Here is a 23,223-nt window from a genome sequence, read left to right on the forward strand (position 1 = left end):
CAACTGGGTCGATACGATCACCCCTGGGGAAAAAAAAAACAAACAAAAAAACAAATAAACACGCATCCGTGATCTGCCTTCTGGCAAAAAATGCAAAATTCCACATTTTTGTAGATAGGAGCTCGAAACTTCTACAGTAGGGTTCTCTGATACGCTGAATCTGATGGTGTGATTTTCGTTAAGATTCTGTGACTTTTAGGGGGCGTTTCCCCCTATTTTCTAAAATAACGCAAATTTTCTCAGGCTCGTAACTTTTGATGGGTAAGACTAAACTTGATGAAACTTATATATTTAAAACCAGCATTAAAATGCGATTCTTTTGATGTAGCTATTGGTATCAAAATTCCATTTTTTAGAGTTTTGGTTACTATTGAGCCGGGTCGCTCCTTACTACAGTTCGTTACCACGAACTGTTTGATTCTCATCCCTCGTGATAAATTCTTCCATTGAGGAATTCCAATGTAACCAACTCCCCCAACCCACCCCCACCCCAACTCGAAAAAGTCCCCCTAAAAACGTCTGTATACTTCCCGATAGCCATTACTATATGTAAACAATGGTCAAAGTTTGTAACTTGCAACCTCTTCCCAGGGGACTGTGAGGTTAAGTCGTCCTCAAAGAAATAGTTATTAGGTTTTTCGAATATGCTGAACAGAATGGCTATCTCAAAATTTTGATCCGGTGACTTTGAGAAAAAAGTGAGCGTGGGAGGCGGCCTAGGTGCCCTCTGACTTTTTTGGCTTAAAAAGCCAAAGTGTCCTAGTGTCCTTTAAAAAGGACACTAGAACTTTCTATTTCCGTTAGAATGAGCCCTCTCGTGACATTACAGGACCGCAGGGTCGATACGATCACCCCTGAAAAAAAAAACAAATAAAAACGCATCCGTGATCTGTCTTCGACAGATTGTCGGTTGTCGGATACGCTGAATCTGACGGTGTGATTTCGTTAAAATTCTATGACTTTAAGGGATCTTCCCCCTATTTTCTCAAATAAGGCAAATTTTCTCAGGCTCGTAACTTCTGATGGTTAAGACTAAACTTGATGAAACTTACATATTCAAAATAAGCATTAAAATTCGATTCTTTTGAAAAAACTATTGGTATCAAAATTCCGTTTTTTAGAGTTATGGTTACTATTGAGCCGGGTCGCTCCTTACTACAGTTCGTTACCAAAAATTTTTTGATTTTTATGTGATAATAAACCCAAGGTATTGTATGTTTTCGGTTGCTATTAAATAAAAAAAAAAGTTTTTTTCAAACTTAAAGTAAGGAACAACATTAAAACTTCAAACCAACAGAAATTATTACGTATATGAGGGGTTTGCCCCTTTCTCTGTACTTAACTCTTTACGCTATTGTTTGGCTTTTTGTTCCAATTATGTAAGAATGACTCCCGACACACAAGGACCGTTTAGTTAGAATAATAAGCTCTTTACAATTTTACAAAAATTTTAAACAAAAACAACTTAGAAACAATTTTCTCAAGACAGTGATATTCAATTCAGTTAATTTTTCAGCCCTATGCCCAAGGGCCGTCTATGATTTAATGAAATAGATGATAAATCAAAAAGCTTTAAAATAAACGTCTGTAACTTTTTTTTCTGCAATGAGAAGAGGGATATTACCCCACAGAACAATTATTCAGGCGTAATTTAAATAAAGGAATATGAGAGAATAATTCATCCTCCCCCTCTATCAATTTTTATATTTATTCTAAAGCTCATGGAAAGTTAGCTGTTTGGGAGAGAAACTCCACTTTAGGGGTTTTCGAGATACTGGGAATCTTTTCCTGAGAACTTTTCTTTTAAGAATTAGGTGTCTGGAACCAGCACATTCTTAATCTTTGAAGTTTTAGAGATGAAAGTGCTGCCACGCTTTCCAGTTAGTTTTTGCCTGTTTAAACAGCTCAACGTGGTGACACTGGCTAAATGAAGCTGCTGCCCCAGAGACTTCATTATTTTGAAACTTCAAAAATATACATCCTAGAAAATCAAAGTTTACACGCAAGAATACACTTAACAAAGGATAAGAGGGGGAGGGGTAAAAACATTCCTTTTTTTAAATGCATGGTATATAACAATTCTTCATACTGCAGCAAAAGGTTAGCATGGTAGACTTAAAATCCTTTGTCCACAAGGACGGGGGTTCAAGTCCTGCTGTCGTTGGCTATTTGGCTTGGAACGGGGGTCAATAGTATGAATCTGTAAGCAAGACCAATGGGTAAGGGCGCTCTTAGAACATTCTTTTTTTTTTGGGGGGGGGGAATCTGCAATTGGGAAGCGTAAATGTAGTTTTTTGATACTGCTAAATCGGTTAGCTCATTAGAGTTCTAAACTGGTTGTACATTGGTCCTCTTTGGGACCAAGTCGTGGTTTGGTGCAATAAAATGGTAGAAAACAACTCTTTCCCGTGGCATAATCCTTATTGTCTCTTAAATAAAAAATAAACCTTTAATTTAGTTTTGAATAAGTCCTCTCCCAATTTTTTAGAACTTTCTGTTTGTACGATCGCCCTGGGAAAAAGCAATAAACATTCATCCACAATCTTTCTTCATGAAAAAATATTGCAAATTTCTGTGTTTTGCGGATTGGAACTTGAAACCTCTACGGTGGTGTTCTCTGATACGATGAATATGATAAAGCGATTTTCAACAAGATAATTTTCCTTTTTTGGGGGATGTCGTTCGAAAATCAGGCAAATTTTCTCAGATTCGTAGCTTTTGGTGGGTAAAAATGAACTGAATGAATTATATTGAGGATCAGCATGAAAAGCCAATTTTTTTTTATGTCTGAATTTTCATCATAATTCTATTTTTAGTTTTGGTGAATAGTAGCCCAATTGACTCCTTACTTAGAGTTCGTTACAACGAGCTATTTGATAAGATTTTATTGTGATAAATTTTTTATTTGAACCCATTTATTTTATTTAGCTAAATTGGAATAAAGGAAGAAAGGAAGTCAGTTTGACAGCTGGATTGTCAGAAGACATAAGGGATTTCAGTTCGAAGTGGGGGCATTGTCCTGTTATGTAAGGGGTATATTTAAACGGCTATAATAAAACCAAAACCCGGTATCTAAGAAGAGAGGGCGAGTTATGAGTACGGACCCGTTGAAATGTAAAGATCTTGACAAATGCACACTTTAGAGGCTTCTGACATCTTGGGAATCTGTTGATTTAGGGCAGATAACTGAAAGGTCCAGGAATGACATTAGAGCCTAAAATATCCTCCTGGTAGGTTTTTCTGAAGCTCTTGCTTCTACTCCTTCTTTTGCGTATTCTAAGGCTTAGGCAATTGCATAAGGACGAATCTAAGCATGTTCCAATCTTGGGAAGTAATAAGTCTTTCAGTTAAGTCTTTCGGAGTCTTATTTTCTTTTACTCTAAGTTTCGGACATAATGGATTAAAATTAAATGTATAATAATTAAAAGCGAGATTAGAACATTGAATGCCTCAGTAATGACAGTGGTCGGGTATGGTTCTCTAGCGTGGGCTCTCCAAAAAACCTAAGAGGATTTGCTAGATATTTTACAAATAAATTGTCTGCGGACTGCATTGGGTACCCGACTGACGTACCATATCTCGAACAGTAAGCTGTAAAAAAAATGTGGGTCGATCCCGCTTTCTAGGGCTACAACAAGAGAAAGGTTGAAATGGCAAGGACACTTTTTTTGTGGATTAAGGAAAACAGATTGCCCAACATTGTCCTGGTTGGGCAACTGATTAGGGCCAAACAAAAAGCAGATCACCCCTGAATGGGGTAGGAGGATATCATAGAGAAGATTTAAGGGATATGACAATTTCCTTTAAATATGTAAAGAATGTGTACACGGCAGGCGTAGCTGTGTTCGCCTCAGGTGATTTGGTGCTAGAGGGAGCTGTCAGTAGTAGTAGTTGTAGTAGATCCCTTTTCTAGGAATTCTCACTATTTAACATTTGCAGACTTTTGCTGTATTTTCCATGCAAAGTTAGTTATTCTTTTTATCTAAGATTTTTTTTTCTTCTAACTGCATTTAAAGATATACTTTTTTTAATGTATTCCTGTTCCCAACCCCACCACTGCTATTCTGGTGTCTGTTCCTACATCCCTTTCCCCCTAGAAATTTTTTCGCGAGCACCCTTATCCACTGGTCTTGCTCTAGATAAGAATTGGATCATTTGTAATACCGTTTCAGCCCAATAAAGCCATTTGAGTACTTGATACTCAAATTATGGATCTACCAAGTCCTGGCTATATTATGTACTTATCAAATCCTGAGTTAAATGTTCAGTGCCGGATTCCTAATCGTAGTTAGGTGCCAATACAGGCTCCAAATATGGTTTTGATCATAACATCATAATCACTATCATTCTGTGTCGACTATCAAATAAATATAGAAGCCGTTTACCACACATAATAGATATCACAAGTCCAAATAAAAAGAAATGACGGTTCTGTTCAACCTGGCCTTGTCAAGCAGCTTCAACGTCAACTTCACCTTGATTATAGAAGAAAATGCCGAGGAGTTTTACGTTCCTTATGCAAAGAGAAATAGAAACTGTTTGCTGCAAAAAGGCAGGAGTCAGCAAGAGAGGTCTCTGGTCCGTCGAAACCACAATGAAAATGCTGGGCTAGTCAAGAAACATGAAGTTAGTTGACAAGTATTGGTCATACTGTTCTAAAACGGAGCATAGGAAGTAAAAATCAGAGGTTAAAAAATCGTCCTAAATAGACTGGCAGAACTACTGGACGGAGAGGGTGACTTTGTGGAGGTTCTAAGTTCTAAAACACAGAAAATCCGTAAGCTCTACCAATTGCTAAATCATGCCACTGGAAGGAAGCATCAGGTCTCTGAGACTATTTACTTTAATGATTGGGAGATCTTAAAGAGCATGCCTGCAAGAATACTAAGATAGAAAGAACATTTCCAAGGACCCCTGTGCTCATCCTATCCTCACACACAGCCCGAAGCTTTTTTCCAAGGTTCTCCCGACCACCTAATGGTGTTTTTCTTTAACCTCCTGATTTTGGTCAAGTAAGGAAGGCCGTTCGGTCACTGTAAAAACAAAAAGTGTCCTGTTAAAGACAGTCCGCACCCAGAACTATATACGTAAAGCCGGTGATGAGATTATTGCAGCTCAGTTCAAGCCACTTTTTGACCAAATTTGTTTCAATGAAATTTCCTGAATGAATGGAAAAAAGTGACGAAGACCACACTGCCTTTCCATAACAAACAAATACAAAGTTGAAACAATAGGGAAAATCTTTTCAGGACAGTGGAAATCAATTCTGTGAATATTTCGGTCCTATGTCCAAGGGCCGTCTTCAGCACAATACGAGAAAGAGAGAGAGAAAAAAATATATGTATATATAAATAAACTTGCATTAAAATTAATAATGTTGAAAACTTTTTTTTATTAAAATAGCCCTAGCATCCTTACTTCAACAAAGTTCAACCAGGACTTGAACTTCGTTGAAGTAAGGATGCTAGGGCTGTTTTAATAAAAAAAAAGTTTTCAACATTATTAATTTTAATTCTTGCATTTTAATGTAAGTTTATTTATATATACATATATTTTTTTTTCTATCTCTTTCTGATATTGTGCTGAAGACGGTCCTTGGGCATAGGACCGAAATATTCACAGAATTGATTTTCACTGTCCTGAAAAGATTTTCCCTATTGTTTCAACTTTGTATTTGTTTGTAATGAATGGAAAGTTTCAATTCTTCTTTCTCTCTTAAAAAAGGTGACAAGTCACAGTGCAAGATATTGCATAGTGCATAGTGCTACCGTCGAATTTATCTTGTTGATATTGTGGCAAAGCTGTTTACCAAAAAATTAGATTCTATGAAGAGACTGTCGGAAGCACTATTCTCAATGCGTGAAAACTGCTGGTTGTCAAAACTCACATTTTTAGCATCATCTGTTTTTGCGTTACTAAGTACATCACATTTATTGAAAAAGAAACACAGATGGCAGTTCGACCACTGGTATAAATAGATGGAAAAGGGGGAAACGTGGATGGCGAGCAGGGAGAAATGAAAGAAGAAGGCGTGGGGGATACGCTATTCCGGTAATTGTTACATGGCCTCTTGGCACAATATCTATGGGTCGTGATGTGTTCCTTGGAGAAGAAGGTCCAACTGACCTTATCTCGTTATGTGCTGTTCCCTGGTTTGCATCACGAAAATTTTGTGCAGCTGGGATCCCATGTTGATTTGGAGGTGGAAGTTTGAACATGCAATCGAAAAGCATATTCTATTAACCTCTGCCAGCTTCACTCAGCTCACTATGGAATCACTATGGAAGTGTTGAAGCATAAGCCTCATTGCAAAAATTAAAGTCGACGAGGAGATCGTCGGAAGCACTATTCTCAACGCGTGTGAAATGCTGGTTGTCAAAACTAAGAACAGTATAGATTATGCCTTTGATCACAATTGCTTCCATTGGATCGAAGCGTCCAACACCATGAAAGGGCATCCATTAATGAAGTCTTTAAGTACTGTAAACAACCATACTCAGTCTTGGAAATTGTAAATAGAAGACGGCTCGTGTGGCTTGGCCATTGTTTAAAGCCTTAAGACCCCCTATGCATCATGAAATCCGCTATTAGGCATAGCAGCTCGAACATTAGAAACGTTGCCCTGGAGGCCAGAAGAAAGATTGGTTAGTAATGGTTAATATTAGGCATAGCAGCTCGAAAATTAAAAGCGTTGCCCTGTAGGCCAGAAGAAAGATTGGTTGGTAATGGTTAAAAACCCCGTAGAATCGTTTAGAGGTTACTATCCCTTCAGTTGGCTTTGGGACAGACACTGGATCTACTACGTCAAAGCAGTTTGACATGACCGCGCCTCATGAAAGACTTCTCTTAGGGAAATTATGGAATCCAGCCAAGATGGAGCACTGTCTAGAATCTGCCAAAACGAAAGTAAATAAGTGTACCGAAATATACCGGTTTGTTATTTAGATTTAAATAGTTAATTATCATAGTTTGCTCTCCTGTTAGCGTAATTTTTTTTCAATCTATAAATGTTTTTCTAATTACAGGTATGCAAGCTCGGGATGAACTAAGGCATGGTCGGTAGTTATATCAGTGACACTTAGTAATTTAAACATTTTTATTTTCATAGTACAAGTACAAAAGTGGTCTACACATCTGAAACAACTGAACTTTCTACAGTGGTTACAAGTTGCTACGTAAAAGCAAAAAAAGATTGTCCTCAAAGAAACAGAGGAAGCAAGGAAGTTTTTCTACATCTGAAGAAGAAACATATGAAGAATCTTTTACAAGACGAAATAAAAGCTATTGAAAAGTAAGTAGTGACTATTAATTACCAACGCAAAATCATGCATAAACTTCTAATCTTGTAATGAATATTGAATGCATCTTGTAACCTAGGATTTAATCATCCCTGTGTAGCAAATGCTACCACAACATTATCCATTCCATTCAACACTTCAAAAAATAATGAGGACTACAGTGACGCAACGTCCTGCCCCTTGAACGGGGTTACATACAGTCTAATAGGGTACCTCATCGCTTGTTCACCGACCGGTACAATCATTACATCTCCAAAGAACAGCCCCTTTATTCTTTATTAGCCATTAAACAAATAAATAAATAAAAAAATTTCCAAACGAAAATACTAAAACAACAAGTAGGGAATTTTTTTTATATAAGACAGTGGAACGCTACTTTAAATGAATATTTCGATCCTATATCCAAGGGCCGTCCTCAGAAAAACGAAAGAAGAAAAAACGAATATAAAAACTAACATTAAAATACAATCTTTAAAACTGAAATATTTTCAAAACAGCCTACAAAACTAGCATCATTACTTTAAATTTCGCATTTCATGACTTCATTAGCTTTAAATTCTAGAAGTATTGAAGGCAATTGAAATTAAAATCAAAATAAATAGTAATACTTCTTTATATAGGGATTTTGGGGAATATTCACTTAATACCCTTTTATCAAATTTAGCTAAATTGATTTAACTAATTGTATTTAAAAACCAGTAAACAATTCCACTCAACCTGTTGCGGATAGAATTATTGGGCTGGCTGCGAAAAAGGCAAGATTAGCTTTAAGAGCTTGTTTGTAAATGTTTTTTATTCTATTTGAATAAATTGTCTTTTTTTCACTTCGCTTGATGTACCAGTCCTGGTTGAACTTCCTTGAAGTAATGATGCTAGGCTGTTTTGAAAATAGTTTAGTTTTAAAGATTGTATTTTAATGTGAGTTTTTTATATTCCTTTTTTCTTCGCCCGTTTTGCTGAGGTTGGCCCATGGACATAGGGTCTTGGAGTTCTTTTATATTCGTTTTTTCTTCATTTGTTTTGCTGAGGACGGCCCTTGGATATTGGGTCGAAATATCCATTTAAAATTGCGTTCCACTGTCTTATATATAAAAAATTACCTTATTGTTCTACTTGTTGTTTATGATGAAAAGGCAGTGTGGTCTTCGTCGTTACTTAATGAAGATACTTTAGTGTAAACAGCGAAGGACGAGGAAGGGACTCCCCCGCCACTTACGACATAATTTCTGTTTGTTTTACGTTTTAATACTGTTTCATGCTTTCAGTTAATTTACATTTTTCTTTATTTAGTTTCTAATCATTCGTCAAAATCAAGCCAGAAAATCCCCTCCAGAAACGTTTATCTCCTCGGCTAATACTCCCTGTGAAGAATCCCTCTGGATAAATTTTGTTTTTCCTCCCAAAAATTGTATACGTTCAAATAACAAATACTATTTGTGAAAAATAGGTAAATTGCATCGCTTGCAACAAGTAGTCTCTTGCTATCAATCTACATAAGTTTTGGTAGGATGCGTAACTCCCTGCTAGTTGGTGTACCTATCAACAACCCCATGCATATATCCAGAGGTGTTTTTGCTTGGAACCACGATATTTTTTTCGTAGAGAATTTCTGACAAGACTGGAACCACAAAGTTGTTCGTGGATCTATACCAAGACAAATTCTTGGACTCATATTTTATATGGCAAATGCTTGTGTTTCTTTTCCCTGGATTTTCTGAAACATTCTGCAAGAACTAGGAATTAGAACTACTGCTGTTTTCTAGTTTTTATCTATGAGTGAAGGAACCATAGACAAGGCTTAACCGAGGCAATTATAATTAGTAGTAGTATTAATTTAATATCCAAAAGAAATAACACAGACAAAATTAATCGGTAGCACACCAAAAGCGTCGCTTGCGAGGGTGTGCTACTAACAAAAAAGAACAAAAATAGAAGAGAAAAAAAAATAAAAACAAAGAACAAAAAAAACAACAGTGAGTTAATAAACAATGGAAGTTTTTTGGGTAAAAGGAGGGGCAAATGAGAGTGAAAAGCTTGAAAAAAGGCTATATGAAGTCTTAAGCCAGAGAATGGAAGTTGCATGAGTTAAAAGAAGACCAGGTGAGACCGAGAGGGCTCGGAAAGATTAGAATAAAGTCCAAAGGCAAGGAGTAGAACTTGCCTGGGTGAAAGGACGGTCACTTGAGTGTGACAAGCCAGGAAAAAGACAAGAGCAAGTCGTAAGGTGGGTAATGGAAGGGAAAAGAAGCCAGGTGAAATCAAAAGGGTTGGAAAGACTAGACCAACTCATAAGAAAAAAATGGAAGAAGGAAGAAACAAGATAAGACCAAGATTGTTGGAAAAAGACAAGAACAAGGCATAAGGCAGAAAATAGAAGGGGAAAAAGCCAGATGAGACTAAGAGGGTTTGAAAAGGCTACAACAAGTCTTAAACTAGGGAAAAAGAGGGCCAGATAATATCAAGCGGCGTGTAAATGACTAGGGCGGTGAAAACAGGGTCATCAGACTTTAGCAAAGTGGAAAGAACAATGAGAATATGACTAACGATTATTATCTGTATACAAGAAAGTAAGACTTTTATGTTATTTAGTATTCTTTAGACGTCTTACGTGTAGCCTAAATTGGATATCGCCGTTAGAGTTAGAGCGTAGCAGGCTCCTTGGCAAAATTCCAGGGCCTTTCTGAAGCGTAGGAAAGTCAGTGAACTCGTACTTGACCATATATTCGTTAATTAGCATTAAACGTTAATATAGTGCTTAAGGCTCTTTTTTGGATTGTTATATCAGTACAAAAGTCATTGCAGAACAAAATCTTAGCGTCTGCTCGCTATTAATGACAGGCAACAAGTTTTTCTTTCTATCTTTTAAAATTTTTATTGGAGTCATGAAACATTGTCTTTCTTTCTTTTCGCTCCTATATTTTCCTCTTTCGTTTTCTGCTGTATTTTCTAGCAATGCAGCTTTTTGGGAACAATGTATATGTGTGTTTTCTTTTTTTGAGTTATGTATATAATTAACTTTATTCTATCCACTTTCATTTTTTTAGATGTCACTACAAATAATCTATTTTTTAGAGAGGTAAGCCCGACTACTATTGAGCCTGCTCCGGAAATTGAAGGTTCTCAAGAACTAAAAGAAGAGATTGGACTTGAGGGTAGTAGCAGACAAGCCCGTTTTTGGCCAACTTCACTTTGGCGTTTTCTCATTCCGTTGCCCTATATTTTTCGTTTTTGGCCAACATTACCACCTCCAATTACTTTACTGTACATTGAAACTGAGTCATTAGTTTCTACAATATCAGCTACTTCAACTATAACTACCACTAATTCACTTACAATAGATTGCAATCCTACATTTGATGTTCAGTTTTGTCCATAGAATAATTTTCAATTGTGATTATTTATTTATTAATTTATTAAAATGATTAAGCATTTAATCTTTTGGCGCTCTTACTAATAATTTGTTGTATACTAAATTTTTTATTGGTTGGAATGTTGGTTGAAGTTGGTATGGGATATAGTGCAGATAATTTCGAGGAACACACTGCCTTTCCATGACCATAAATAAAAAGTTTGAAAATAGGGATCTCTTATCCCTATTTTCACAGTAATGCTGTAAATCAGTATGATTACTGGTGATGGTTACTACAAATATGACCGAAATATCTAGTATTTGTAGTGAAACAATATTTCATTACACTGTTTTTAAAAGGATTAAATGAAAAAAACTAGTTTTTTTATCTTAAAGTAAGGAGCGACATTAAAACTTAAAACGAACAGAAATTACTCCGTATATGAAATGGGTTGTCCCCTCCGCAATCCCTCGCTCTTTACGCTAAAGTTTTTAATTGTTTTAAAAAGTAGAATTGTGGCAAAGAGTCAAACTTTAGCGTAAAGAGCAAGGAAATTATTAAAAATTATTAAATTAATTAAATGAAACATGCATAATAATTCTTTTTTTTTTGGCTAAATGGCTTTCTCTTAGTTTTGATCAGACGATTATGAGAAATAAGGGGTGGGGAAGGAGGCCTAGTTGCCCTCCAATTTTTCGGTTACTTAAAAAGGCAACTACAACTTTTAAATTTAACGAACGTTTTTATTAGTAAAAAATATACGTAACTTAAGAATTAACTTACGTAACAAACTTTTATATTCTTATATTTTTGATTATATATATGAGGGGGTTTGTCCCCTCGTTAAGTCTTCACACTAAATCTTAAGTTTTGTCCCAATTCTTTAAGAATGGCCCCTGAATCAGAAATGCCCTAGAATAAATAGTTGAAATTACTAAAAATACTTTAGCATAAATAGTGAAGTATTTATCTCCTCCTAAATACCTCGCTCTTTATGCTAAAGTATTTTTAGAACCCCTTATATGCGTAATAATCTCTGTTCGTCTCAATTTTTAATGCTATTCCTTACTTTCAATTGAAAAAACTTTTTCATGTTTATATTTTCATTGTTTTTTTTTAATAGTAATGCTAGAAAATCCTGTGCCCTTTTCATTGAATTTCTCTTCCCCCATGACATATTCCTCCAAGGAAAGATCCCCCCACATAGCCCCCTCCCCTCAACCCCACCCCCAAACGAAAAAAATCCCCCTGAAAACGTCGGTACACTTCCCAATAACCATTACTGTATGTAAACATTGGTCAAAGTGTGTAACTTGCAGCCCCTCCCCCAGGGACTGTGGGGGAGTACGTCATCCCCAAAGACATAGTTATTATGGTTTTCGACTATGCGGAACAAAATGGCTATCTCAAAATTTCGACCCGTTGACTTTGGGAAAATAATGAGCGTGGGAGGGGGCCTAGGTGCCCTCCAATTTTTTTTGTCACTTAAAAAGGGCACTAGAACTTTTCATTTCCGTTAGAATGAGCCCTCTTGCAACACTCTAGGACCACTTGGTCAATACGATGACCCCTGGGGAAAGAAAAAAAAAAAAAAAAACAAATAAACATGCACCCGTGATCTGTCTTCTGGCAAAAAATAAAAAATTCCACATTTTTGTAGATTGGACCTTGAAATTTTTTCTAATCCTATGACTTTTAGGGGATGTTTCCCCCTATTTTCGAAAATCAGGCAAGTATTCTGAGGCTCGTAACTTTTGACTGGTACAACTGATCCTGATGAAACTTATATATTTAAAATCAGCATAAAAATGCGATTCTTTTGATGTAACTATTTGTATCAAAATTCCATTTTTTAGAGTTTCGGTTATTACGTTCGTTACCACGAACTGTTTGATTTATCCCTATTCGAACTTTTATTTATCGTGATATGACGTTTTGATCAGACGATTTTGAGAAATAAGGGGTGGGGAAGGAGGCCTAGTTGCCCTCCAGTTTTTCGGTTACTTAAAAAGGCAACTAGAACTTTTAATTTTTAACGAACGTTTTTATTAGTAAAAAATATACGTAACTTGAGAATTAACTTACGTAACAAACTTTTATATTCTTATATTTGTATTATGTATATGAGGGGGTTTGTCTCCTCGTTAATACCTCGCTCTTTAAACTAAATCTTAAGTTTTGTCCCAATTCTTTAAAAACGACCCCTGACTCACAAAGGTCGTAGAATAAATAGTTGAAATTACTAAAAATACTTTAGCATAAAGAGAGAGGTTTTTATCTTCTCCTAAATACCTCGCTCTATATGCTAAAGTAGTTTTAGAAACCATCATATGCGTAATAACCGCTATTCATTTTAAGTTTTAATGCTACTCCTTACTTTCAATTGAAAAAAAAACTTTTTCATGTTTATTTTTTCATTGTTTTTTTATAGTAATGCTAGAAAATACTGAACCCTTTTCATTGAATTTCTCTTCCCCCATGACATATTCCTCCAAGAAAATATCCTCCCACATAGTCCCCTCCCCTCAACTTCACCACAGACCAAAAAAATCCCCCTGAAAACGTCTGTACACTTCCCAATAACCATTACTGTATGTAAACACTGGACAGGGCTTTTAACTTGTAGCCCGTCTCCCAGGGACTGTGGGCGAGTAAGTCATCCCCAAAGACATAGTTATTATGGTTTTTGACTGTGCGGAACAAAATGACTATCTCGAAATTTTGATCCGTTGACTTTGGGAAATAATGAGCGTGGGAGGGGGCCTAGGTACCCTCCAATTTTTTGGGTCACTTAAAAAGGGCACTAGAACTTTTCATCTCCGTTAGAATGAGCCCTCTTGCGACATTCTAGGACCACTTGGCCGATACGATGACCCCTGGGGAAAAGAAAAAAAAACAAAAACAAATAAACACGCACCCGTGATCTGTCTTCTGGCAAAAAATACGAAATTCCATATTTTTGTAGATAGGAGCTTGAAATTTTTGCTCTAGGGTTCACTGATATGCTGAATGCGATGATGCGATTTTCGTTAAGATTCTATGACTTTTAGGGGGTGTTTCCCCCTATTTGCCAAAGTAAGGCAAATTTTCTCAGGCTCGTAACTTTTGATGAAAATGACTAAATTTGATGAAACTTATATATTTAAAATCAGCATGAAAATCCAATTCCTTTGATGTATCATAGCATCGAAATTCCGTTTTTTAGAGTTTCGTTTACTATTGAGCAGGGTCGCTCCTTACTACAGTTCGTTACCACGAACTGTTTGACAGACAAATAAAGATCATGGATGTTTGATCATCTTCGAGATCATAGGCAGCGCAATAGCGCTGCCTAAGTAAAGCACGATGTTGGCACAGTGTATTTTTTGTTTTTGTTTAGACCAGCACTTCGTATCGGAGGAGTTGTCGTAGAAACTTGACAAAGGGCTCATTTCATTGGAAATTGAAAGGGCTAGTGACCTTTTTAATAGTCAAAAGTGATTGGAAGGCAACTAGAGCCCCTCCCATGCCCACCATTTCCCAAAACACATTCAATCATAATTTTGAGATAGCAATTTTGTTCAACATAATTGAAAGATCCGGAAATTATGTCTTTGAGGATGAAAACCCCCCATAACCCTCAGGGCAAGATTTGTCAGTTATGCCCTAAGGGCATTTGAGGTTTTTTTTATGGAAAGTATTGTCGCAGAAACTTCAAAAAGGGCTCATTCGATCGGAAATTGAGAGGGCTAGTACCCTTTTTAATAGTCAAACTGATTGACGGGCAACTAACCCCCCTCCCACGCCTACCATTTCCCCAAACACATCCAATCAAAATTTTGAAATAGCCATTTTGTTAAACGTAGTTGAAAGGCTCGGAAATTATGTCTTTAAGGAAAACAAATCCCCCCAGCCCCCAGGGCAAGAGTTGTAAGTTATGCCTTGGGGGTATATAAGATTTTTATAGAAAGTGTGGTCGTATAAACTTCGGAGGGGGCTCATTGGATTTGTAAGCAGAAGTTCTTGTGTTCTTTTTAAGAATCAAAGTGATCGGAGGATAGTAACCCTCCCATACGCACACACACGTCGTATTGTCCCGAAATGTATCTAATAGAAATTTTGAGATTCAAAAAAGTCTAAACATTATATAACAAGGCTTTTGGTGTTTAAACAAACCCCAAAGCCTAGGGACAATGGTTGTAAGTTATGCCAAGGGTTTTTATTGAAGGGATGGCTGCATAAATTTTATAAGAGACTCATTTGGTTAAAAATTGGAATTTCTAGTTCCCTTTTAAGATTCAAAAGTGATGGAGGGAAGCTAGCCTCCCCCTCCTTTCTTCTGACAACCCCTCTTCACCAAACGAATCTGATTAAAATTGTGATATAGCGATTTTGCTTAAAATCGTCCAAAGAACTAAAACATTACCTCTAGGGTTGACGCAACCTCTCAGTGCCCTTGGGATAGGGTTGTAAGTCATGGCCTTGGGTCATATAAGGTTTTTATGGAAGGACTGGTTGTTTGACTTTGGAAGAGGCTCATTTGGTTGGAAATTGGAAATTCTAGTTCCTTTTAAGCTTCAAAAGTGATGGAGAGCATTTAGCCCCTCTCTCTCTCCCCGACAACCCCTCTTTACACTAAACGCATCTGATTGAAATTGTGAGATTGAGATTTTGTTAAAAATAGTTCAAGAACATATAATAATGTGTCAAGGGGCGAAACAACCGCCCAGCGCCCTAGGGATAGGGTTGTAAGTTATGCCATGTGGACATATAAGGTTCTTATGGAATGGTAGGTCGTATAAACTTCAGACGGGGATTATTTGATTTGAAATTGAAAGTTATAGTGCCCTCTTCAAGAGTTAAAGTGATTTGAGAGCAACCAGCCCTCTTAACACCTCCAATGAAAATTTGAAGACAATAATTTTTTTCATCGTTGTTGGAGGTTTCAGAAATTATGTCCGTGAGGAGAACATTCCCCCCCCCCTGCATCTCTTAGGGGAAGTTTTGTCCTGGGGATATATAAGGTTCTTATAGAAAGGGTGGTCGTATATGATTTGGACAGGGCTCATTCGATTGATCATCAGGAATCCTAGTGCCCTTTTTAAGAGTCAAAATGATCAGAGCGCAGCTGAAGCCTTTTTGGCTCTATACTGTAAGAAAAGTATAGCACTGTCTCTGAGTTAAATAGCTGAGTTAAATTTTCCCTTCTAATGACCATCCGAAGTTATATACACGAAAAGAACCCACTTTCCCCCTAGTAGTTCTTCCAACCTACTCCATGAGCAAGGCACCGTTTTGTTCTTTTTGCCAGGTACCGTCCGATGCCGGAATAAACCCTACTACCTACCGTATTAACTTTACTTCTGCCACGCTTCTTTTGGAAGGAGATTTATTTTGCGGAAATATGCCTTTTTTACGTTTTAAGAAATTTAAGGACATGTTTAGGATTTGAAACAATTTAAACTTATTACAGAAAATTGAAACAATTTAAATTTATCAATTACAAAGTGTGTGTTGTTACAACTCCTAGACTTCCTTCTTTCTTGAAAGTTCTTAGAAAATTAAAGGAAACAAAATAAGAAAGTGAAAGAACTTCTAATCCTTAACGCAAAAATCTGGGTTTTACACCCATTTCTTCCCTAATGTCTGAAAGCACTGATTCAAAAGTTTGACTATAGTCTAGAATTAGGATATGGATTAGTTATATAATACAAGCTTTTTTTCAGGGTTGATCGTATCGACCCAGCCATCTTGTTCAGCATAGTTGAAAAACTTAATAACTATGTCTTTAGAGACAACACTATCGCAATCACACCATCGTATTCTGCGTATCAGAGAACCCTAGTGTAGAAGTTTCAACTTTCTATCAACAAAAATGTGGAATTTTGTATTTTTGCCAGAAGACCGATCACGGGTGCGTGTTTTTTTGTTTTTTTAAGGTTGATCGTATCGACCCAGCAGTCCTAGAATGTCGCAAGAGGGTTCATTCTAACGGAATTTAAAATTTCTAGTGCCCTTTTTAAGTGACCAAAAAATTGGAAGGCACCTAGGCCCCAAAATCATTTTTTCCCCAAAATCACCGGATCAAAATTATAAGATAGCCATTTTGTTTGCCATCATGTGAAATAGGATCTCTATATTAGCTGAAATGAAACCGAAAAATCGTGTTTGTATGGTTGTAGACAAGAGGCTTCATGAAGTCCTCTTATCATTGACTCCCAGATTTGCCGGCTTCGTGCTAATTATAGGCATAAATATCCATATCATTAAAAGACAACAATCAAAAATTTTTCTTTTCTTCTTCGTTTATAGGACGAAGAACTTTTAGATTACCAGAAATTTCCATGTCTATATTATTTTATATAATGGAAGGGAGGCACCATATGGTCAAACATTTTTAAGGGAGCTTTACTTTTCTTTGAAAAACATGTTTTATGGAGTAGTTTTTTAATTAATTTACAAAGAAAGAGAAGTATATAGTTAGTGTCTAAACATTTTTTCTGGGAATTAATCAAAACACACAGACCCTAAAGAATGATAATTTGATTATGGCTTTTATTAATAACACATCATTATACCACAAACAAAATCAAAAATTTTTCTGAGCAAAGAGGCCCACACTATGACCACACCCCGTAAATCGATTATACAACTATAGAACTATTGACTATAAATGTTGTACAGTTCGAACCGTTTACTTGCGTAAAAAATAAACAGCCGAACCAGCCACGCCCTTAGAGTCATTGCTCGCACGATCCTACCAAGATTGCGGACTTGGAAATGCGGAAGATAGTGAACAACGTATATAATGAAACCCAAAAGGGATGTCCAGCAGTAAGCAAGAATCCAACTTTAAGCAAACAGCTTATTCCAAGTACTGAATTCTAAGCAAAGGGAGATGATTGAAAAGGTAAGAAAATCTTCAAGTACAATTAATGTGTCATAAAAGATAAGCGCAATTGATGAAATTTTTGCAGATTCAAATCAATGTTACCTATAGGGGCTTGGGGCCCACCCTTTCTCGAAACACTAAGTTCTTGTAATTTCGGGGCACTTTTTATTCAAATTATTGAATTTTTTTATTGGGCCCTAAATTTTCTTTTTATTGTTGCCCCCTCCCTCCCAAAAAAATTTCCCGTGTACGGTTGCCCATTCAAAAAATGGTATAGAAAAAATTTAAAAGTACAGCAACAAAATTTTATCCATAGGTCTAAAACCTTAAAATACAGACTCGTACGTGGTAACAGTAGGCGGCTGGGGAGGGTTGAAGATTTTAAATAAGTACTGAAATTTTCTTATGATTCATTTCAAAGAATATTCGGTAAAATGAATGTTCGAGTCTGAGATGCTTCACCTTAGTTATTTGTATACACAAGACTGTTCCGTGAATAAAGGTCGACTAATAAATAAAAAAAAATCATTAGTAAATTAAAAAGATCTACTCATATCCTCTTTTGTCTGAACAAACATAAGATGCATAATGTTGCTACGACTGGTTGCATGAACTCGTACTCATAAACAGAGAGTATTACTAGAATTACTGCTGTCTGTTTTGCCCTATTCCTGTTCTCTTAAAAAAAAGTAATAGAATAGAAATATATGGGCTCAAACCGTAAAATAATCCAATAAACTCATCAAAATAACCGATTTTCACCAAATATGCCCAAGATTTTAATGCAAACTGGGAAACCTTTTGAGAACTAATTGAATTGTTTGGGTGCCAAATTGACAAAGGTTTGTACCGGTATTGGGAATTTGGTTAAGGTATTCAGAATTCGTAATAAAATACAAAGATCATTTGGACACAAAATTGAGACGTAAACGATGATAAAAAAAAGATTCTGAGTTTGATTTTAATGCACGATTAATTTGATTTCAAAATTTTTAGTTATTTAATGTTCACTTTTGTCGTTGTTTGCTAAGGATTTTATACCGAAAAGTTATTAAAAATTAACACATAGTACAGGCGTATAAAAAATATTTTCCGGAGGGTGGGGCAAAACAGTTGATCAACGACAAATTGTATGCTTCTGAGTGGCATTGTAGCTTCTCAGCTTGTTCACAACAAATTTGTGTCAAATATTACAATACAGAATTTCAAAATCTAATCAAAATAAGCACATATTTAAAAAATGGCTTTGATTTTCACCAAGATGTGCGCTGAAAGATTCCTGAGCTGTGTGATCACAAATCTGAGGCTAAGATTACAATCAGATATTGATCAAAATTGAATTTTGAAAGCATAGTTAGGTCAAGCTATTAAATCTGAGGAGTACATAAGTTAGAATCCTTGGGTCCATATTCCCTCTGGCCCCCCATCCCCTCCCACAAACTCCCAACTTCGCACATATGCAATTGCGTCGATTATCAAGAATAGATACTCCAGGATTATCTAGCGGAGGGTCTTAAATTGTTAAATGTTCATCGTTAGAAATCCTCAATAAAATAGAATACTATCCTAGATCAAACCATATGAGCACATTTCACAACGTAACATTTCCTTCAAAATTGGCATTTTAATAATTTTTAATAATAATTATATAATAATTTATAATTTATATAATAAATTTATAATTTTAATAATAATTTTAATAATTTTAACAAAATCAGTTGGATTACGAATCTGAGGCTAATCGTTGAAACTGCAATTTTAACCTCACATCTGCATAGAGTCTTTTGCAAAAAGGCCTAAGACAAGGATGAATAGCCTATTTTAAAACAAAGACTTTGTTGACAAATTTGTCTGGATAGGTACAGGACCCTAAGCTACCTCTCTTCTCCTAAAGCCTCATAAGTACGTGCATATTGTACTTTTTTGAATTGTAACTGTGTAGGGATCATTTAACGAGAGTAATTGAAGCCCTCAACAATCATACTCATTGGATACAAGCCCAATATTTTCAAACAGACTTTAAGGAGCATAACATTCTGGCGAAGTTTCATTCTTCCTCGTCTTATTCTATTGACTGATTCATCGATAAATTTACTTCGCAAAGTCATTATTTTCTAGTCAGATCATGTGGGCCATCCTTATAATGGGCTATTACATTTTTATTGTATTATAATTCTAATTTTTATAGCAGATCTCCTTCCTTTCTTCCCAAAAGTTACACCCAGGGGACCGTATGTTATCTGTAGTCCATTTATATTTTTGCTATTTTTTTTCTGTGGCCGTTTATCGTTTTTTTTATTTTTAATTCAAGTTGGCCGTCTGTTTATTCAGAGTTCACCAAGTGTTTATTACCTGAAGAGTCATTGACTTCGAGAAGTCATGTGCACCAGGTGGTATTGTGCACCAAACATGGCAAAACTGCCAAACGTTGTGGCCACTGTGCTGAGCACTTCAAAAGTGTGCCAGACATGTCTTACCTGTGAAAAACTTCTGTTGCTTCGATGTGTACACCAGGTGGCTGACAGTGGGCCACCCCTTGGTATTAGATCAATGAAGATATATTACATCAACATAGCTATGAATTAGCTTGTAGTAAAAAGTCTGAGAGACAGTCGACATCCCGTCGGCATTTTGCTCTTTAGCGCTTAATTTGTGCTTTCTGCTAATGTGTCAGCTTTGAAAAGTATAACGAACACAATTTTCTTTGCAGCAGTTTCAAATACAAAACTTGTAAATTATTCGCTTAATTGGTTTAATTGGTTTTAATTAAAAAAACATAAATACAAAAAACATCAATTTTATGGCATATTTCATCAATTTATGCAGTTTATGATTTCCGCGAAGACAAGGAAAAAACGGACTTTTTTTGTCATGAAAACACGAAAAAATAATCATAAAACATTTTGACAATCGAATGCCCGCCGTTTAGACGTAAAATTAAATAAAATGAAAAGTTCCTTGTCGTGTTGACAGAGATGCTAATTCAGACGTGGCTGATAATTAGGCATTAGAAAAAAGCGTCTGAAGTAAATCTACTGGGGCCTTTGCTATGCCAGGGGAGTTGACAAAGCTGCTAATAAATGGTCCAAGAAAACGTTACAATGATCCTCTAGACAAATAAGTCAAGTACAAATTTAAGAGAGGGACGATCTTAATTCCAAGACAATTTTAAGATTGTCAATGGTGTTCATTCAACATGTCACAATTGATAACAAATACTTTTAACGAATTTTAATCAAAACGACCGTATGGTAAGAATGATTTCACTGTCTTTCATAATTAAGAAACTTTTTAGTTAGACCGACTTTTTGATTGACCAGTATGTATACCACTTTCCTGTGAATGTGACTTAATAAAAAACTTCTTCTGTCTACCAAATCCTTGGGTTAAAATAACAAATACCCTATGTCTCTAAATTAGTAGGTTTCAGTATTTCTCTTCGTCCCCAAAACGCTCTGGGTTCGTACTTAAATAAGCTTAATTAAGCTTTAAATAAAGCTGTAAGTAAATATCAGCTAATTTATTTCTTTAATTATTTCAGGTTATTTTACTGGCAACTGTACTGACCTTAGTCAAATCAACTCCAGTATTACTCGGTACTCCTCATCTTGCTTACAACAGTTTATACCATCCTCACTATTATTCGCATCCATACGCAGTGAGAAGCCCGGTGGTCGTTCCACACATAACAGCAAGTCAATATCATGCCCAAGATGAACTAGGACAAACTAGCTATGGCTATGCTCATCCAGGTCAATCCAAGGCTGAATTTAGAGATGCCTTCGGTAATGTAGTTGGAAGTTATTCTTACATCGATGCAAATAATAAGGAAGTAGTTGTCAATTATGTATCTGATGCTAATGGATTTCGAGTGGTTTCAAATAATTTACCTGTTGCAGCCATGGCAAACGAGCAAGAACAAGTTCAAGAAACCCCAGAAGTTATAGAAGCAAAGCGTCAACATTTTGCTGCTATTGCAGAAGCAAAGGCCCGTGTTGTTGAAGCCAAAACAAGAGGCAAACGCTCGATCCCAACCGTCTTGCCATTCCACCCTTTCGCCACCAATACCCTTCCTCTTACTTATTCATACCCACTAACTATTCCATCAATAACTGCTACGAAGTATCATTCGCAAGATGAACTTGGTCAAGCAAGCTACGGATACGCTTATGCTGGACATTCACATGCTGCCACACGCGATGTTCACGGTAATGTAATTGGCAGCTATGCTTATATCAACCCAGAAGGCAAAGAAGTTCGAGTTAGGTATACAGCAGGTCATGGTGGGTTTCAAGTCATTTCTAACGCCTTACCCGAAGGAAACAATCATGATGGATTTCCTGCAATTGTTGAAGACACAGCAGAAGTTATTGCAGCAAGAAATGCTCATCTGAAAGCTTTTAAAGAAGCTAAAGATAGAATAAGGCATAAAGAATGATTCTAAAATCATTGCGTATTTATTAACTAACTTATTTTTGTGAGATATACACCATTTTTTCCAAAATAAATAATTTTATCGAAACCTAGTACCTTTATCTCTAAACTCAAGATTTTATTCTAGGGATAGAATAATAAGGAAGGAGTTAAAAACAGACAAAAAAGAATTCCATAAACTGGATTTTGGACAGCTGATCAAACAAGCAGCTTCTATTGCTAAAGTTTACAAAAACTTCACAAAAAAATACCAATTTTATTGCACGATTATAGCGCATAGGTTTATAAAATATACCGTTTACTCCAAATCTAAATTTAATTGAAAAAGGGAATGGACCTTATTTAACAAAACGGCTAGCTCACAATTTCGATCAGATACATTTGAGGAAAAAAGGGCGTCAAGGGTGGGCTAATAGCACTGTATCACTTTTGACTCTTATAAGGGAATTAAAACTTTCAATTTCCGATTAAATGAGCCACCTCTAAGATTTATGTAACCAAACCTTCCATAAGAACTGTATATGGAGGGCAAAACTTACTACCCTTCCCCCAGGTTCTAAGGGGTTGATTTAGCCCTAGAGGCTGTATTAAATGATTGAACAAAATAACTATTTGAACAAAATAGCTATTTTGAACAAAATAACTATCTAAAATTTTATTCGGATGTATTTGCTTTAAAGAAGACGTGAGGAGAAGTTTTTCCTCCTGTCACTTTTGATTTCTAAAAAGGACACTGGGATTTCTGATTTCCAGTTCAATGAGCCACCTCAGGTTTTTCAACTCATATACGGTTATCTCAAAATTTTGGTCGGAAGTATTTGGGAGAAAGGGGCATGGGGTTGCTATCTTATCACTCTTAATTTTAAAAAAGAACTGGAACTTTTGATTTTACATTCATTGAGCCTCATCCGAAGTCTATATAACCACCTTTTCCGAAAAAAATTAAATGTTAACAATGGGCAGATAGTGTAGCTTATAGCTTTTGCCCTGTGGGCTGTAGAGTGTTGTCACCCTCAAAGACGCAATTTTCAGACTTGTCAATTATGGGGAACAAAATTGCTATCTCAAAATTTTGATTGGATGTATGGGAAAATCTTGATTGGATGTATGGGACCTGAGGGGGGGACTGTTTGCCCTAAAATAACTTTTTAAATGGCAGTAAAACTTCTGATTTCGAATTTAATGAACCCGCTCTGAAATTTATACACCCATTCTTTCCTAAGAAAAAACAAACATATACGCCCCCATAGAGTTGTATAACTTACAACTC

The 23,223-nt window shown here is 36.1% G+C and overlaps 2 protein-coding genes across 3 annotated transcripts in view; both read left to right on the forward strand.

The window, feature by feature from the left end:
* LOC136043942 (uncharacterized) overlaps nucleotides 1–10,732 on the forward strand; it is an 89,366-nt gene extending 78,634 nt beyond the window's left edge. For both annotated transcript variants that reach the window (XR_010621755.1, XM_065729010.1), the window contains 2 exons: nucleotides 7,109–7,291; nucleotides 10,371–10,732. Coding sequence is in view for 1 of the 2 variants with exons in the window: in XM_065729010.1 (XP_065585082.1) it covers nucleotides 7,109–7,291; nucleotides 10,371–10,674 (487 nt within the window). In the remaining variant the exon portion in view is untranslated. The remainder of the gene's footprint in view (nucleotides 1–7,108; nucleotides 7,292–10,370) is intronic.
* Nucleotides 10,733–17,409: 6,677 nt separating this feature from the next.
* Nucleotides 17,410–22,041, forward strand: LOC136043943 (uncharacterized). The gene is made up of 2 exons (XM_065729011.1): nucleotides 17,410–17,537; nucleotides 21,061–22,041. Exons 1-2 carry the CDS (start codon nucleotides 17,526–17,528, stop codon nucleotides 21,955–21,957), a joined length of 909 nt encoding a protein of 302 aa, XP_065585083.1. The 5' UTR covers nucleotides 17,410–17,525; the 3' UTR covers nucleotides 21,958–22,041.
* The last annotated feature ends 1,182 nt before the right edge of the window (nucleotides 22,042–23,223 follow it).

Source organism: Artemia franciscana, chromosome 2 (assembly GCF_032884065.1).
Source record: "Artemia franciscana chromosome 2, ASM3288406v1, whole genome shotgun sequence".
Classification (NCBI taxonomy): Eukaryota; Metazoa; Arthropoda; class Branchiopoda; order Anostraca; family Artemiidae; genus Artemia; species Artemia franciscana.